Source organism: Leptopilina heterotoma, unplaced genomic scaffold (assembly GCF_015476425.1).
Source record: "Leptopilina heterotoma isolate Lh14 unplaced genomic scaffold, ASM1547642v1 Lhet_45, whole genome shotgun sequence".
Taxonomy (NCBI): Eukaryota; Metazoa; Arthropoda; class Insecta; order Hymenoptera; family Figitidae; genus Leptopilina; species Leptopilina heterotoma.
In genome coordinates, this window is record NW_025111086.1 from 2,114,780 (window position 1) to 2,129,269 (window position 14,490).

At 20.5% G+C, this 14,490-nt stretch overlaps 1 protein-coding gene across 1 annotated transcript in view; it reads left to right on the plus strand.

The window, feature by feature from the left end:
* The window catches only part of LOC122507149, a 614,585-nt gene that overhangs the window by 416,016 nt on the left and 184,079 nt on the right, over window positions 1–14,490 (plus strand). The window contains exon 6 of the mRNA XM_043619714.1: window positions 1,083–1,172. Coding sequence (XP_043475649.1) covers window positions 1,083–1,172 — 90 coding nt within the window. The remainder of the gene's footprint in view (window positions 1–1,082; window positions 1,173–14,490) is intronic.

Genomic DNA, 14,490 nt, shown 5'->3' on the forward strand with positions numbered 1-14,490 from the left:
GTTTATTTTGGTGTTGAAAACAATTTTTTTTTCCAACAAGAAAAAATATTATTATTAATAAATAAATTAATTAATAATAAATAAATTAATTAATAATTAAATTATTATAATTATTTATTTTTCTCTAATTATCATTGTTTATTTGGTATTATAAACAATTATTATTTTCTTGTAACAAAAAACAATAGTTTTTAAATAAATTTAATTTAAATTTAATAATTAATTAGATTTAATATTTTTTTTTAATAAATTATTATAATCCTTTATTTATTCTAGTCTCTATTGTTTATTTTGTATCATAAACAATTATTATGTTCTTTCCACAAGGAACAATATTATTGTTAATAAATAATTAAAAATTAAATTATTATAATTAGCAATATTATTTATTTTTTAATCAGTTACATCAATTAATTATTTAATACCTAATTATAATTATAATTTTATTTAATTATAATTATAATTAAAATTATAATTATAATATAATTATAATTATAATTATAATTAATTATAATTATTTATTTATTTATAAAATTGTAAATAATATTTATAAACAATAATAATTATAAATATAAATAATTAAAAGTATTATAAATAAATATTTTTTATTTATTTAAATATTAACAGAACAGTCCCGTTAATATAAATAATTCAATATAATTTAAAAATAATAATTTATTGAAAAGAAAAAAATTCACTATATTAATTAAAATTACAATTACTATTAATAGCGTGCCAGAGAATATATATATATATATATATAGTTCAGTTGTCGAATGACTTACGATTGAAAATAATTGACTCGCTCGTTATTGGTATGTGAACTGATTTTATTATTGTTTAATGATATCGTAAAGTAATTTAGGTATCAATAAACCGAATGGACAGATAATTGACAGAATAATTATTACTGTGAAACTAAATCGAGATATTAATGAATGTTTCATTTTTTTTTTTTTGAAATTTTTTTTTTGATTAATTGTACCAATCTTTTGATATAATCTAATACACGAGATGTTAATGAATGTGTTAGCATTTTGTATACTTTTTGATTAATTTTGTTCTCTATTTTTTTGTTGCAGGTACAAAGAAGAAAATAGAAGACGTTTCACCTCCCAGGACCATTCACGATATATCCGAGCATATTTTAAATTGTGGTCTCACACTGCCTGGTGAGTAGAAAAATTAATTATTTATTAATTACTGTATATTTTATTTATTAATTTAATTAATAGTTCAATCAAGAGGAATTTCTTTTTAATTGATATAAATTAATATTAATTTTCAAAGTTGGTTTGTAATTATTCAATTCATTATTTATTTCGTATACAAATAATAATTATTATTTAATTAATATTTGTTCCCAAATTTGTTAATAACAAATTAATTAATTTTAATTTTTGTAAATTATATTTAATTATTATTTTTATCATCTTTTTATTTTTTTAATTTTTTATTATTTTCTTTTTATTATTCTTCAATTTATAATTTATTTATCTATTATTATTTAATTTATTTTTATTTATAATTTATTTACTATTATTTAATTTATTTTTATTCATTATTTATTTATCACTTATTATTTAATAATAATAATACTGGTAATAATTATCCATTCACAGTTTCGTAAATTATTAACGATAATTACTTACTTTGAGCAATAAATTAACAATAAAAAAAAGTATTTTCAAAAGACATTAAAATAAATTTTTGTCAAAAAGAAAAAAATGAAATAAAAAATAAATATCGAATATGGTACTTGGAACCAGTATTAAATATAGGTTTTTAATATTGAGAATTCTTATCATAATTCCGGTTCTTTGGGTGTATGGCAATAACACCTTGCGAAGTAAATCAACTGTGCGAATGGACATAGGTGTCACTCAGGGAATTTCATAGAACGGTGCCAGTGTAGTTATATCAGAAAAGGGACAGTATATACTGTCGGTAAAATAACTTCTAAATAGTATTTACTGTATTCACTTGTATTTGCCACCTACGTCAAAATGCTTTCACACACACACACACACACACTTTGGCAAAAATAGTCGAGAGCGTGAAGAATGTTATTTGGAAAAAAAATGTGTGTGTGTGTGTGTATATATAAACATCTTTCTAATGTAGGTAGGAGATAATGTGGTGACCGCGAAGGAGTATGCGGAAGCAAGGACACACCCAAAGAACGTGTTGAATCTTCAAAACACAATTCACACGCCCTCAAACATCCTCGCGACTAAATTCTATTTGCGTACGCACATTTACACACAAGTTTCGCGTGATTCCCTTTTTTTCCCGATTACGTGTGTCGCACCTTCTTCTCTCCCTATTTTTGTTCTTGTTTCTTACATTTTTCTTCTTCGTCTCTCTTTTTACTTTCTTTTTCTTCTTTCTTTCTTTCTTTCTTTCTTTTTTCTTTCTCTTCTTTTTTGCCTCTATTTTTTCTTTTTTCTTTCTTTATCTCTTTTGTTCCTTTCTTTGTTCCTTTTTTTTCTTTTTACTTTCTTTTTTTCTTTCTTTGTCTCTACTTCCATTTTCTTTGACCTATTTTTTCCTTTTACTTTCTTTTTTCCTTCTTTATCACTTCTCTTCCTTTTTTTGTCTCCACTTCCTTTTTCTTTGCCTCTATTTTTTCTTTTTTTGCTTTCTTTTTTTTCTTTTTTCCTCTGTTAATTTATTTTTTCTTCTTTGTTAATTTCTTTTTTTCTTTTCTTTGTCTCTTCTTTTTTTTCTTTGTCTCTATTTCTTCTTTTTACTTTGTTTCTTATTTCATTCTTTGTCTCTTTTCTTAATTTCGTCTCTTTTTTCCTTTCTTTATTTGCTTATATTCTTTATTTCCCTTCTTTTCTACTTTGTGTCTCCCTTTTTTCTTTCCTTTCGTTTTTGCATTTATTTATTTTTTTCTTCCCCTGTTTCATTCTTTTTTTCCTTTTTCAAAGAAAACTTGTCAATTCATAAATAACTACTATAGAAAAAAATCCCCAGACGCCAGGAATTGAACGCAGGACCCTGAGCCTCATAAGCTGCTGGCTTAACCACGTGACTACGTCACACACTAATTTTTTTGTTCACATTCTATTACAAATCGTACCACTCGAGGTACCTTTAAAAAAATATAATTATTACCAAAATTAAATAAATCTTCCAAAATATTACTTCTTTTTTAGTTTTTGAAAAACAAAAGTAAAACTATTAAAGAGTAAAATAAACTAAATAAACTTTTATGAAAAGAAGCATAAATTAGAATTTTATTATAATAATCGTCTTATTCATTCTTTCATTCTGTCCAGACCTAAAGTTAGTTTTTGTGTATTCTTTTGTTTTTTTTCTTTAAAAAAAATTTGTTTTGACAAATTGAATTTTTTCATGATTCATAATAAAATAATATTAGAAATTAGAAAATTTTCAAAAAATACAATTGCTTTAATAAAATTCAAAATTTTTTTTTTAAATAAACGAAACAAATGTTTATAAATTCTATTTGTCAATTACAAATTTTCATTGAAAATGAAAATTTTTGAATATTTTGGAAAATAAAGGAAAAAATTTTACTCGGAAAAAAAAATGTTCCGTTACATTTTTACGAATTTCTTTAATTGTAAAATTATTAAAAACATCAATAATTTCTTTTTTAAATAAATATTTAATTATTATTATTTTTCCACACGAATTAAAACATTCAAAAATTCCAAATTCAAACCTTTTTGAAATTAATTTTGGGAAATTTCAATTATTTCTCAACTATTAAATTAAAATTCTTCAAAAAATCGATTTTTTAAGAAAATTATTTATTAAATTCAATTATTTTTCAAATATGAAATTAAAATTCTTTGAAAACTCAATGTTTTGGAAAATTATTTAAAAAAATTTAATTTCTTTTCAATTTATTAAATTCAAATTCTTTAAAAAATCGATTTCATGTAAAATTTTTTGTAAAATTCAATTGTTTTCAATTATTTAATTAAAATTCTTTAAAATGTCAATTTTATTGAAAATTTTGTTCTAAAATTCTATTATTTTTCAATCATTATATTAAAATGTTTACAAAAATCGACTTTTTGGGAATTTTTTTTTTAAATTAAATTATTTTTCAATTATTAAATTAAAATTCTTTGAAAAATAAATTTTTCAGAAAAATTTTTTGGAATATTTCAATTATTTCTCAACTATTAAATTAAAATTCTTCAAAAAATCGATTTTTTAAAAAAATTATTCGTTAAATTTAATTATTTTTCAATTATGAAATTAAAATTCTTTCAAAACTCATTTTTTTGGAAAATCTTTAAAAAATTCAATTATTTTCCAATTTATCAAATTAAAATTCTTTAAAAAATCGATTTTTTATTAAATTAAAATGGTTTCAAAAGTCGATTTTATTGGACATTTTTTTCTAAAATTCAATTATTTTTCAATTATTAAATGAAAATTCATTGAAAAATCAATTTTTCAGAAAGAATTTTTGGAAAATTAAAATTTTTTTTTAACTATTCAATTAAAATACTTTAGAAATTCAATTTTTTGTTAAATTGTATGTAAAATTCAATTTTTTTTTAATTATGAAATTAAAATTCTTTTGAAACTCAATTTTTCGGAAAATTCTTTAAAAAATTCAATTTCTTTTCAATTTATAAAAATAGAATTTTATAAAAAATCGATTTCATGTAAAATTGTTTGTAAAATTTAATTTTTTTCAATTATTAAATTAAAATTTATTCAAATTATTCAAAAACATCAATAATTTCTTTTTAAAATAAATATTTAATTATTATTATTTTTCCACAGGAATTAAGACATTCAAAAATTCCAAATTCAAACCTTTTTGAAATTAGACAACTTATAAAAGTATTTTGCTATAAAACATGAAGACATTGATTGCTTCGAGTCGAAGACTCGGAGTGATCGATTTCTTTATGTTTTATAATAATTTATAATAATTAAAAATTTATCAAAAATAATTGAATTATTGCGAAGAAATTTATAAAAAAAATTGTAAATAATTGAATTCCAGTGGAATTTTTATTATTTTTGAAAATAATTAAATGTTTCTGTACAATTTTATTAATTTTTTTTTAAATAAATAATTAAATTCGGAAAATTTTATTAAAATAGTAGATGTTGAAAATAATTGAAATTAGGACAAGAATTTTATTGCTATTTTTGAAAATAATTGAACTTTGGGGTAAAATTTTGTTATTTACAAAGATAATTAAGATTTTGACGAGAATTTTTTTTTAATTTTAAACATAATTGAATTTTATCAGAAGAATTTAATTGCTTTTGAAAATAATTGAATTTCTGCAATAAATTATTTGCAATTTCTCAAAAATTGAATTATTTTATTGTTTTCAACAAAAATTTTAATTTAAAATTTTTAAATTCTATTATTTTTAAAATTGATAATTTTATTTAAAAAAATAAAGTTAAAAGTTAGCCGCGCGCTTTAGCGCGCAAATTGCTGCTAGTATAATATAAAATAAATATAAAATAATTTAGAGTATAAAATATAAAAAATATAATAAAAATAATTAGAATAAATGTAAATTATTTAAAAGCGGCACTTGGATGAACAAATATTCGAAAATTATTTGTTCCACATGAATGAAACAATTTTACATTCCGATTGTATATATGGCGAGTGAATGTTGAACTCTATATATATACTCACTGATATGTATATACATATATATAAAGCAATATTTATTAGAATTTTTTTAATTTGCAAATATTCAATTGACATGAGAGTGAATTTTAAATGGCTAGTTTATCTTTACTTGTGAAGAAATTCTTCAAAGTCGAACGCGCGATCGATATCTCTAATGCACTTCGCCAAGTTAAAACCAAGAGAGCATAGGTATCTAATATCCATCTATTTGACCTATTAGATTCTAGTTCACAGTGCATAAAAGTTGGTCATTTTTATTCTTCTCAATATAAACTTCTGTTTCAATCTTTTTTTTTTCCTTTTTGAATTAATTGATCTTTGTTATTCATTCATTTATTTCTAAAAATCAATTTTTTTTACGAAACATATATACATACGTTTTCTAAATAAATTTTTCTAATTATATTTTTTTCTAAACATTTTTTCCTGAATATATTTTTTTTCTAAATAGGTATATTTTTCTGAATATATTTTTTAAAAATATTATTAGTGATTTTTAAAAGTTTCATTTTTGTTTTGAATGAAAAAAAAAAAACGAGACCGTAATCAAAAAAATAATTCCATAAAAAATAGAAATAGTTGTTAAAAAAAGGAATTGACAAAGAAAAATATCTATTAAAGAAAGAAAAACGAAACGTGGCTTAGTTTGAAATGTGCGGTTAGTCAAGCTCTTATATTATAAGAATCTCAAAAGATAAAAGGGGGATGGAAAATGAGATAAAGTGCGCGGAAAACAAAAAGCTGCAAACGAGAGATAGGCGCTCACACAAAGTCTTGGGGGAAAATACCCGAAAGAAAAAAAAATAAAATAAAAAAGAACCTTAGGACGTCTTTATCTCGAAACTAGCTTCTCGTAAAGTACTTGAAAAACTTCTCATCGCTAGCCCCCTCTCAAGAAATTTTTTTTTTTTTTCTTTTCCTGAAGAAACTCTCCTTTAGGCAAACTTATAATACACATTTCGCCTCTATGGTCAATCCTATATACGAGCGGAGAGCAGACTAAGCCCCAGTCTAAGCACTGTATTAGTCGTGCGTGTTTCTCTTCTTCATACAAGTGAAGAAAAACGATGTACTCCACCCTCCATATTCTGACACTATGATCTTCCCTCACTCGACAGCCCTGCCAACATAAATCGTAAATCAGATCCGAGAAAATTTACTGTATCGTTATATTCTGCACACTCTCTTGGCTCTTTAATACTAGACACTATAGAGAGAGCTTAGAAAATTGCCCGCGTCAAGTGTTACACACATATTCCGAAAACTTTATCAGTCAAGTAAATCAAATTAACGTGCGAGATGAAATGAAAAATTTTTTCTAATTCAGAAAATTACCTTTAGTGCATTTTTGTTTTTTAAAGTATTTTTATTTTTTATTTTAACAGTAAAAACATAAATTTAAAGAAAATAATTTATTAGCAACAATTTGCGCGCGGCTGACTTTTCACTTACTTTTTTAAATGAAATTAGCAATTTTAAAAATAGAACGTAAAAATTTTTAATTCAAATTGTTTTTTATTTAAATAAAATATGAATTGGAATATATATGGTTTTAATAAAAAAAATTCTGAATTTTTGTGTCTTTTTTGTTTGACACATAAACTATAAAATTATCACGAATTCTAATACAAAATCTTTAATTATCACGAATTCTAATACAAAATCTTTAATTTTTTAAATTTTTGACGAAAATTTTTTAATAACTTAAATCTTGAACAGCTATTATAAAATAAATAAATTATTTAATGAATAATTTTACTTAAATATTTCAAATTCAATTCAATTTTGAAAGAGCTGCGTTTACAAGTTTCATAAATAAAGTGAACTTTAAACGTTTTCAATTTGAAATTTTATAAAATATCAATGTTGAATGAATTTAATTAAAAAATGAAATTAACTTAGATTTTTGAAAAATTTTAATATTTTAATAATTCAAAATCTTCTAAAATTAGTTAAATTTGTCAATATATATTTAATTAATTATTAAAAATAATGTATTTGTAGAACAATTTTAGTTAAAAACGCACTAAAAAAAAAATTGAATTTTGAAGAAGTTAGAAATTATTGCAGAAATTCAATTATTTTTAAAAGTAATAAAATTCTTATCACAAAATTCAATTATGTTAAAAATTTACAAAAAAATCTGGACAAAATTCCAATTATTATCTTTATAAATAAAAAAAATTCTTCAAAATTCAATTATTTTCAAAAATTTTCATAAAATTCTTGTCAAAATTTCAATTATTTTCAAAAATTTTCCTTATTTCAATGATTTTAAATATCTAGAATTTTTTTAAAATTAACCCAAAAGAATTCAATTATTTAAAAACAATTATTCATAAAAATAATAAAAATTAAATTTATAATAAAAATAAAATTAATAATAAAAATTTCACAGGAATTCAATTATTTACAAATTTTTTTTATAAATTTCTCCGCAATTATTCAATTATTTTCATAAATAATAAAAATTTCACAGGAATTCAATTATTTACAAATTTTTTTTTACAAATTTCTTCGCCATTATTCAATTATTTTCATAATTAATAAAATTTTTTACAAAGGATTCAATTATTTACGTAAATAATAACATTCTGTTTAGGAATTCAATTATTTTCATAAATAATAAAACTCATTGCAGAATTTCAATTATTTTTAATAAAATTTTAATCGAATTTCTCAAAAAATGTAATTATTCTTACAAATTTTAATAAAATTCGCAAAAAATTCAATAATTTACAAATTTTTTATAAATTTCTTCGCAATTATTCAACTATTTTCATAAATAATAAAACTCATCGCAGAATTTCAATTATTTTTAATATACAATTTTAATTAAATTCCTTGAAAAATGTAACTATTCTAACATTTTTAATAAAATTCGTCCAAAGATTTCAATTTATTAATATTTATTAATAAAATTCTTTATAAGAATTAAATTTCAAGAAACATTCAATTATTCAATAAATAATTTACTTTTCTATTTAAATAATAAAATTCTCGTAGAATTTTCTAATGAAAATTGATTTGAAAATGAATTTTAGTTTAAATTTTAGATAATAATAGAATATGAAAATTATTTTTAAGAAGTTACAGAGTAATTTTTATAATATAAAATAATTATTTTAACACTCGATCCTCTTCAATTATTATAAAACATGAAGAAATCGATAAGAATTTTAATTTCTACGGAAAAATAATAATAATTAAATATTTAAAATATTTAAAAAATAAATTATTGTTTTCAAATAATTTTACAATTAAATATATTCGTATAAATAAATTTAACAGAACATTTTTTTCAATAAAATTTTTTCCTTTATTTTCTAAAAATTCAAAAATTTTCAGTTTTATTTTCAATTAAATTTTCCAATTGACAAATATAATTTATAAACATTTTTTTTCCTTTATTTTTAAAAAACTTAATTTTCTTTAAACAATAATTGAAATTAAGAAATAGAATTGATGCAAATTATTTCCTTATGAAAATTGAGAATTTTCTAGAAAAATATTAAGAAACGGAAATATCTAATGTTTTTCTTCCCAAAAGAAAAAAATGAATTTGTAAACAATATTGTTATTGAGAAATAAAAATTGTGCATAAAATGGGTATATTTCCTATTTGTTAATAAAAATTTTGTAACAATTAACAATTTTCAAGTATTTTCTATAAATAAAAAGGAGAATATTTTGCATAATAATTTAGATCATTCAAACGAAATTTGTTATAGAAAAAATATAACAAACAAAATGAGTTTATTTTTTATTAATTTTTTTTTTTTAATTTTCTAATTTGTAATATTATTTTATTATAAATCGTGAAAGAATACGGAGATTAATATAGTTAATTAACTAATTTTAATTATTATTAACTGATATATTATAATAATGTTATTTTTTAATTATTGTTCTATTTTTTATTTATTATCTTTCTTTATTTCTAATTATTTATTTCCCTAAAGATTTGAACGTTCAAATGAACGAAATATTTTTTTGAGTTTTAATATTTTTAAAAAGTTAATGAACTGGATTGAAAAATATTCTAGTTAAATTATTTATTCAGTAAACAATATTTTTTTAATTTGAAAAAACAATATTTTTTAATTAAATTCACGTTAAAAAAATAATAATAAATAACGTCGTTCATTTTAACGTTCGAAACTTTAGGGACATAATTATTTTCACCTATTTAGTCATTTATTTATTATTTTTCTCTATTTCTAATTATTTTCCCCTATTTAGTGATTTATTTATTATTTTTCTTTATTTCTAATTATTTTCACCTATATTTAGTCGTTAATTTATAATTTTTTTTTTTTATTCGTATGTACCATTTTCTGCAATCATTTCGAGAATATGTCACTGCCGCAATAAAACTGAAACGTTCGAGACATAATAAGACATGACAGATTGATGGAGAGAAGGAGAGTGAGAGAGTGACAGAGAAAGAAAGAAGTCGTATGTCAGAATGAGAGAATTTAGAAAATTTTATACCCGCGTCTAATAAATTATTTATTGACTTCTCAATATGTCGCGAGGGGAATTTTTTCTCACGTTTCCTGATTTTCGACTTTCGCGTCAACTCGCATATAAAGACTTATAAAACGCGTGACAAGTTCCATCCTGTAAGAGAGCGCAAAATACACTCGCAAAACAAATACAAATATACACAAGCGAGCGAGAGAGAAAAAAAAAAAGAGAGAGAGAGAGAGAGAATTTTCAAATGTGTGTTTATAAAATTTTTTCCCCGCTTCTTCGTGTTTAAAAAAAAAAAAAGAAGAAGAAAAAAAAAAGACAGACAGATTCTAAACAGAAAAGTTGAATTCAGGATGCGACCTAGATCCCAGGAAAGGTGATCGTGTATATTCACCTGTGAATATAGCCGCGGCGCTCTGGTCAAGTTTCGCCGTGACCAATCGTTAATTATTTATTGAGCTTATCTCAGAGTGATCAATGGGACTCAATTCGCTGACACTTTTAAAACGACGATTTCAATTTTAATGCCGATCAATTCTTCACACAAACTGGGAAAAGGAAATCGCGATTTCTCGTCTCAGATTACATGAGATTAGAAGGAGTTAAGATGAATAAATTTTCAATCTGTGACAAATAGATTTTATTTGCACGTGCAAACTATTTTATCTGTATTTATTTATTTCTCTCAATTCTGTATCTTTTTATCAGTTTTTTTTTCACAAATTTTCTCACTTTTCACAAAAAATTATATAATTTATTTTAACAATTTTCATTTTTTTTTTTTTTTTTTGTAAATTTAATTACAAATTAATTTTAATTAATTAATAAATTGAAAGAAAAGACAAAAAAAAATCTAGAATTTTTTTTTAACTTTCTTTATAATATATTTATTATTCTTGTTTTCTTTTATAAGTTTTGTTACAATTTTTGTAATTTTTATGGTTTCGAATATTTAAATCAACGAAATTTTACAATTTTTTTTTACAATTTACAATTTTAATAAAATTCTTGGCAAAATTTCAATTATTTTCAAAAATTTTCCTCAATTCAAAGATTTTCAGATATCTACTATTTTAATAAAAAATTTCCCAAACAATTGAATAAATTTAAAAAAAAATGTTTATAAAATTCTTCGCCAGAATTCAATTATTTTTATAAATAATAAAATTTTTACGTTGATTCTATTATTTACGTGAATAATAAAATTCTTTACAGGAATTCTATTTTTTTTCATAAATAATAAAACTCATTGTAGAATTTCAATTATTTTCAATACAATTTTAATCCTTTAGAAAATGTAATTATTCTTCGAAATTTTATTAAAATTCGCCAAAAGAATTCAATTATTTACCAATTTTTTAAAAAAATTTTTCGCAATTATTCAATTATTTTCATAAATAATAAAATTTCATAAAAAATAAAAATTTTTACAGGGATTCAATTATTTTCGTAAATAATAAAATTCTTTTTAGGAATTCAATTATTTTCATAAATTATTTTAAAACTCATTGTAGAATTTCAATTATTTTCAAAAAAAATTTTCTTCAATTCAATGATTTTTAATATCTACTATTTTAATAAAAAAATTTCCAAAGAATTGAATAATTTAAAAGAAATGTTTATAAAATTCTTCGCCAGAATTAAATTATTTTTTATAAATAATAAAATTCTTCTCAGGAATTCAATTATTTTTATAAACATTAAAACTAATCGCAGAATTTCAATTGTTTTTAATACAATTTTAAATGAATTGCGCAGAAAAATGCAACATTTTAAAAAATTTTAATAAAATTCTTTAAAAGAATTCAATTATTTAAAAAATAATTTAATGATATTCTTTATAATAATTGAATTGTTTTCAATATAATTTTAATAAAATTTTTTCAAAGAATTCAATTATTTTTATAAATAAAAAAATTTTCACAGGAATTCAATTATTTGAAACAGAATTTTTCTGTAATTTTTCGAAAAAAATTATTTATTTGAAATAGATTTTTATAAAATTCTTCACAAGAATTCAATTATTTTTATAAATAATAAAATTCTTCTCAGGAATTCAATTATTTTTATAAATATATTAAAACTCATTGCAGGATTTCAATTATTTTTAATAAAATTTTAAATGAATTCCGTGAAAAATGCAACTATTCTTAAAAATTTTAATGAAATTCTTTATAATAATTGAATTGATTTCAATAATTTTAATACATTTTTTTTTAAATTCAATTATTTTGATAAATAATATACAATTTTCAAAGAAATTCAATTATTTAAAACACAATTTGCATAAAATTTTTTGAAAAAAATCATTTCTTTAAAAAGATTTTTTTTAAATTCTTCTCAAGAATTCAATTATTTTAAAAACTTTATTAAAGTTCGGTGTCAAAAATTCAATTATTTTCATAAATAATAAAACTCATCTCAGAATTTTAATGATTACATTTCTTGAAAATGAATTTAATTATTATCAAAAATTTGAATGAAATTCTTCGTAAAAATTCAATTAATTTCAAAAAATGTCGATAAAGTTCTTTATAAGAATTCAAATTTAAAAAATATTTAACTATTCAATAAATTATTTATTTTTGAATTAAAATAATTTAATTCTCGTAGAACTTTCTATTAAGAACTGATTTAGAATTGAATAAAATGATTAAAGTTTCAAATAATTTTATTTATAAATTTGAACAAAAAAAAAATGATTGAATTTTGAAAGAATTACTTTTGTAATTTTTAGAAATACAGTTAAATTTAAAAAATGCGTTACATTGAAATCGTTTAAAAATTTTTAATTCCTGTAGACAAAATAAACTGGTATTTAAATATTTATTTAAAAAAATTATTTTATTTTTGAATGTATAATTAAGAAATTAGAAAAAAGTTGAGTCGTTAAGTTTAATTTTTCGATAGCTATTTTTTTAACACTTTTTTTTGTCTTAAAGCTCCTTTTTGCTACATTTTTAAATTTAATTATCGAGTACGAAGCCTGAAATTCTCTTTTTCCCTGGAATTTTTTATTTTTCCACTTTTGAACATAAAGAAAAATTTTTTCTTTTTAAATATTCGAAAAAAAAAATTTCGAGACGAAAAAGAAGAATGTACTAGTTTTCTTAGTTAAGAATTAATTTTTTAATATATGAAATATTCTTTAAAAAATTACTAGACGAAAAAGAAAAATGTAATAATTTTCTTAGTTGAGAATTAATTTTTTAATATACGAAATAATTTTTTTATCAACCCAAATTAAAAAGAAGTGTAAAAATACGTTTGAAACTTATTTATTATTTTTTTTTTTGTTGAAAAATATAGAAAGTATAACTATTTTGTTATAGTAATGGCAAAAAGAAATCACAATCATTTAAATGAAAAGAAGGAAAATTGTAATTTAACGCGCCGCGCATAAAAAGATTGTAAGTTAATTGGAAGACGAAAATTTCTATAATTAAATACAAATTAATGTTTTATTGAGAAAAATGGGAAACTGTCAAAAATTGACAGTATAAAAGCGGAGTCTTGATAATTATTAAATTTCACGGTTACCGATTTATAGTTGAGTTTGTGTGACTATATATACATATTAGCGAGACATACAAAGTGTGTTCAGGGCGTTAATTGCAGTCTCTCTCTCTCTCTCTGATTAATGAGAGAATAAGCGGGGAGATCACGAGACCTTCGAGTCGAAAATGTTTCGCCTCCTCGAATGGTAATTAACGCGAGTCACGCTTGTTGAAGCTCTTTAGCAGCGGATTGAGCCGTGAATCGTTTCAATGTTGGAAAAACCTCTCTTTCTCTCTCTTTCTCTCTCTACATACATATATATATATATATATATATATATATATATATATATATATATATATATATATATATATATATATATATATATATATATATATATATTGTTTCTATACAATTTCATTGCGTCTACTGACTGAACTTTTCATTTCCTTTTAACCTAGCCTCCAGTGACCTTTAATATGACACTAATTATAATCCAAGATTTAGTGGCTTACTCCACCTTTACGTAAAGTGCAAACTACAAATTTCCCATTAATAACAATATATCTAATAATTTTTCACCTCAATTATTATCTTTTTAAATAATGATTCGTGAAAGAATTGTTAGTTACTTTTTTTCTATCTTTTTATCGAGGTTAATAATTGTAAAGTTGAAAAAAATTCATAGTGTTTAATAATAATTAATTATATTGTATTATCATAATAATATTGAAAGTAATAATAATAATTAATTATATTGTATTATTATAATAATATTGAAAATAATAATAATAATTAATTATACTGTATTATTATAATAATATTGAAAATAATAATAATAATTAATTATATTGTAT